Genomic DNA, 4,811 nt, shown 5'->3' with positions numbered 1-4,811 from the left:
TGTTTATTTGTTTATTTATTTAAATTTCCCTTTTGATCTATTCTCTGACCCATTGGCTGTTTAGGAGGGTGGTATTTTTATGTATCTGTGAATTTTTCCAGTTTCCTTCTGTTGCTGATTTCTAGTTTTGTATTATTGTGTTCAGAATTGATGCTTGACAATATTGCAGTCTTCTTAAATTTGTTAATGCTTTTATCGTGGACTGTTATATGGTCTCTCCTGGATACTGTAATGTTCGTGCTTGAGAAGAATATGTACCCTGCTGTTCAGTAGAATGTTATCTCTATGTCTTCTAGGTCCATTTGGTTTAAGTGTTATTCAGATCTCCTGTTTCCTTATTTTTTTTTTCTTTCTGGGCCACACACCCATTGTTAAAAGTGAAATACTGAAGTCCCATGTTATTATTCTATTGCCATCTATATTTCCACTGTAGATCTGCTAATATTCACCTTATATATTTTGGTGTTCCAATGTTGCATGCACACACATATACAAGTATTGTAGCTGCCTTATAATTTTACACTTTTATTATTATACAATGTAGTTATTTATCTTTTGTAATTGATTTTGTTATTTTTCTTAATTGAACTAGAGCCAGTTACAGTATGTCAATTTCGGTGTTCAGTACAATGTCCCAGTCATGTATATACATACATATATTTATTTTCATATTTTTTTCATTAAAGATTGTCACAAGATATTAAACATAGTTCCCTGTGCTATACAAAGGAAGCTTTAAAATCTATTTTTATATATAGTGGCTAACATCGGTAAATCTCAAACTCCCAAATTTATCCCTTCCCACCCCTTTTCCCCAGTAACCATAAGATTCTTCACTAAGTCTGCAAGTCTGTTTCTGTTTTGTAGATGAGTTCATAGTGTCCTTTTTTTTTTTTTTATATTCCACATATGAGTGATCTCATATGGTATTTTTCTATCTCTTTCTGGCTTACTTCTCTCAGAGAGATGATCTGTAAGTCATTCATGTTGTTGCAAATGACATTATTTTATTCTTTTTTGTGGGTGAGTAGTATTCCATTGTATAAATACACTACAGCTTCTTTATCCAGTGACTTGTTTATAAACATTTAGGTGGTTTACCTTGTTTAAATAGAAGGAAGCCTGTTACAATTAACTAGTTTGACTTCACATTTGTCTGAACTGAATGAAGTATCTATGCCTTTGTTATTGTTGCTATTTTTATTGCCATCATTGTATTTAAATATGGTCTTTCTCAGCATTTTCCAGAAAGCAGCTTTTATGTCCTGGTTCTTCAGGCTGTAAATGATGGGATTCAGAGTTGGTGGTACCACAGTGTAGAAGACAGACACCATCAGGTCTGAAACAGAAGGAGACTCTGACACTGGCTTTAGGTAGGCAATGGACCCTGTATTGAGGAAAATAGTAACAACCACAAGATGAGGAATGCATGTTGAGAAGGCTTTTGACCTGCCTTTCACGGATGGGATGCTCATAGCTGTGGAGAAGATGTGGATATAAGAAACCAGGATTGAAATAAAACACACGATCCCCAAGGATGTTGTGACAATGATGGCTCCAATCTCAGCAACGAACTTCTCTGAGCAGGAAAGTTTGAGCAATGAAGGAATCTCACAGAAGAACTGATGGACAAAATTTGACCTACAAAACGGTAGTGAGAAGGTCACAGATGTATTCAAGAACCCAGAGGCAATCCCGCTGAGCCATGAAGCAGCCAACATCTGCTCATAGGCTGCTTTCTTCATGACAACCTGATAATGTAGGGGGCGGCAAATAGCCACATATCGGTCATAAGACATCACTGTGAGCAATGCCAACTCTGCACATGCAAACAAAACAACCAGAAAAACTTGTGCCACACACCCAAGGAAAGATATGGAACTATTTTGGGTCAAAGACTGAATGATGGCCTTGGGAACTGTGACAGAGATGAAGCAGACATCTAACAGTGACAGTGTCCTCAGAAAAAAGTGCATAGGACTGTGGAGGTGCTGATCCGAAGTGGTAAGAAGAACAATGAGAAGATTGCCAACCAGAGCTGCCAGGTAGATGAATAAGAACAGAACGACATGGAGGACTTGCCCCTCCCGGCTATCTGAAAATCCCATGAGGACGAATTCAGTGATGGACATGCTGACATTGGCCATGATAATCTTCTCTCTGGGACTGGGCAGAAGAAAAACACTGTGAGAATCTTTGTTTAGAGCTAAATATTGTGTAACTTCATAGTTTGAGTTTATATTTTATTTCTGTTCAGTTTACTAAAATGAAATTGTTGGATAGACACAAATTAACAAATATCTCTCTTAGTTTTCCAATTTTAGTTATTCATGGTCCCATATCATAAAATATGTGAGACAATATGGAGGTGTAATTTTTATTTGACAATATATAATAAGATCTACAAAGTTTTGATGAGTCCATGAATTGGATTGTCTGAATGACAGACCAAGAAAATAATTTGAGTTACTATTTTCAAAATTTTATTTAAGACTCTACATAATCATTTATAATTTTCTAGATATTATTTCAAGCACCTTGTGTGCATCAACTTGATTAATATTCAAAACTCTCCAGGGAAAACAATAATTAAGTCTTTTTTTAGAGGGAAAACATATTGGCAAAATGGCTTATTAATTTGCCAATTGTCAGAAAGTAAGTGAATGGAGCCAGGGTATGAATCCTTCCAGATTTTCTAAAGCCTGGACATTCATGCGCTGCACTATTCACTCTCTGAAGACTGTTGAATAAGACTAAAATTGATCTATGTATCTAAGAGCATACTCACAAGAGAAGCACCAAAGACACGGGAGGTTTTCAGGCATTATTGGGTGATTATAATAACAAAGGGTTCAAATTTAAGGGCTTTGAGATTCTTCACAACCATGCCAAGAACTAATCATTTCTACCCATCAAATGAAAACAGTGGGCTGAACTTTCCAGTGTTCTAAATTGCCCCTTGTATCTTTCTGGTTCTTTCACTCTACCACCTTTGAGAGATTGAGTGAATAAAGAGAATCAGAAAAGAGTGCCAATAAACAGCAACACAATAACTAAACAGCCCCCCTAGCATCATGTTTAGCCAGAAGAAACAAATCCTCACACTGTCCAATCTCATAGTTACTTAAAGTTTTGGTGGAATTAACTTCTTTATTCTCGTCAGTAGCCATGGGGTCTCAAACTAGAAAATAACAAAAATATTTGAGACACAAACAGTTTTTGATCATGCTCTTAGCAATAGAAATGCTTAAGTACCCCCTTTAATCATTATGTTCAATATCACTAAGGAACGTGAAAAAAAATAGTTTCTATTCTAGGCATCATTGTGAAAACCAAAGAATTGTTACCCAAAGCAACTTGAAACAGTGCCATACAAACGTATCAAAGCAGGAAAAGAACTGAAAGATACTACGCACCTTAAATTTTCCAACTCAGAAAAGCCCATGGGCAAAGAGCAGTTTTTTACCTCTTGGATATAATCTTAGTTGAGCTCAAATTTTTAACAAAAGTTTTGACTTTTGGGTTTGAACTTATATTAACAGTCTTGTTGAAAATATTATGAAACAGCAAGTAAAGGAGAAGAGTTAAGGAGTATGCATACAGCGTTGAGATTTATAAATAAAGAGTTTAAAGTTCTTCCCGAAAGAAGTCCCTGACTGCAAAAAGTCCCTGCGAACACAATCTTCAGAAAGAATATCCAGAAAGAATTTATAGCCTGAGAGTAAAGTGTGTAATATTTTGTTAAGGAGTAACATTTGAGGTAATATTTTAAGAATCAAAAATATTCTTAAGAGACATGAAACACACTGGATTATTTTTTACCTAACCCAGGGGGCTCATTCCAAGTTTATACCCTACAGAACAGAATATGGGGAGTCAAAGCCAATTTTATCTTAATTGCATTAGTCGCTTGTAGAAAGAGAGCTCCGTGGGGATTGCGTCTATTCTGGAATTATATTTAGAGACATAAGGGCTAGAAGGATACTGAGAGATAAAATACAGAGTCTAGCTTGGTTCTTGGAATTCAACATTATTCTACTTAGAATCTGAGTTTGGTATCATGTGGATTGTTGAAATTAATTATTACACTTTGAAGACAATGAATCAGGTCTACGGAGTGAAAGAATGCAATGATCCAATATTACATAACAATTTAGTAGTCACTGGACATTGTGTCAAACGTTATATTAAGAAAATATAATACAAAACTACTCTTTATTTAGAATTATTTATATGAGGAATGCACTTGAACATGAAATACATAACATCAACTTATTTGATATAATAAAAATAGACTATGGGTATGAACACAAAGACATATTGCTGTGAAATTAACTTTATAGCAATATTTGAAAAAATAAAATCAACTAGTTTGAGAATGAGAACCAAAACCATATGCCCATGTATTCAGTCCTGACACCAAGAACAAAAATTACCCTTACTATCTATATTGGAATGAATTTGTACTATGTATTCTGTTTTAATTGCATAGTCTAATTTCTCCAGGAGTCTCCTGCTTATGGAATTGTTCTGTTTGATTGTTTTTTTTACATAAATTTATGAGATTCATCAACTTTTCAGTTGAAAACATCAACATAAATTTTATTACCTGATTCATCTGATCCTCATCTGAAAATCCCCATCTTGCTGTTTCCACCAATCCAGGACTGTCATTTTCTGATCCTTACACAATTCCAATCAAGTTTTCCTTCCTTCCTTTTTTGAAAAGTTCTAGTTCACAATAAAGTCTAATGCAATTTTTCCCCCTTCAAGAAATTACCAAAGCTTTGCGAGGTGGTGTAGTCCCTTAC

General features: G+C 34.9%; 1 protein-coding gene across 1 annotated transcript; it reads right to left on the bottom strand.

Moving 5' to 3' along the window:
* Positions 1-1,106: 1,106 nt before the first annotated feature.
* Positions 1,107-2,263, bottom strand: LOC105093531 (olfactory receptor 14A16-like). Its single transcript, XM_010985404.2, has one exon. It carries the CDS (start codon positions 2,145-2,147, stop codon positions 1,107-1,109), a length of 1,041 nt encoding a protein of 346 aa, XP_010983706.1. The 5' UTR covers positions 2,148-2,263.
* Between the last annotated feature and the right edge of the window lie 2,548 nt (positions 2,264-4,811).

The sequence above is a fragment of the Camelus dromedarius genome, chromosome 3 (genome assembly GCF_036321535.1).
Source record: "Camelus dromedarius isolate mCamDro1 chromosome 3, mCamDro1.pat, whole genome shotgun sequence".
NCBI classification, from domain to species: domain Eukaryota; kingdom Metazoa; phylum Chordata; class Mammalia; order Artiodactyla; family Camelidae; genus Camelus; species Camelus dromedarius.
This window is presented reverse-complemented; position numbering and strand designations above follow the sequence as displayed.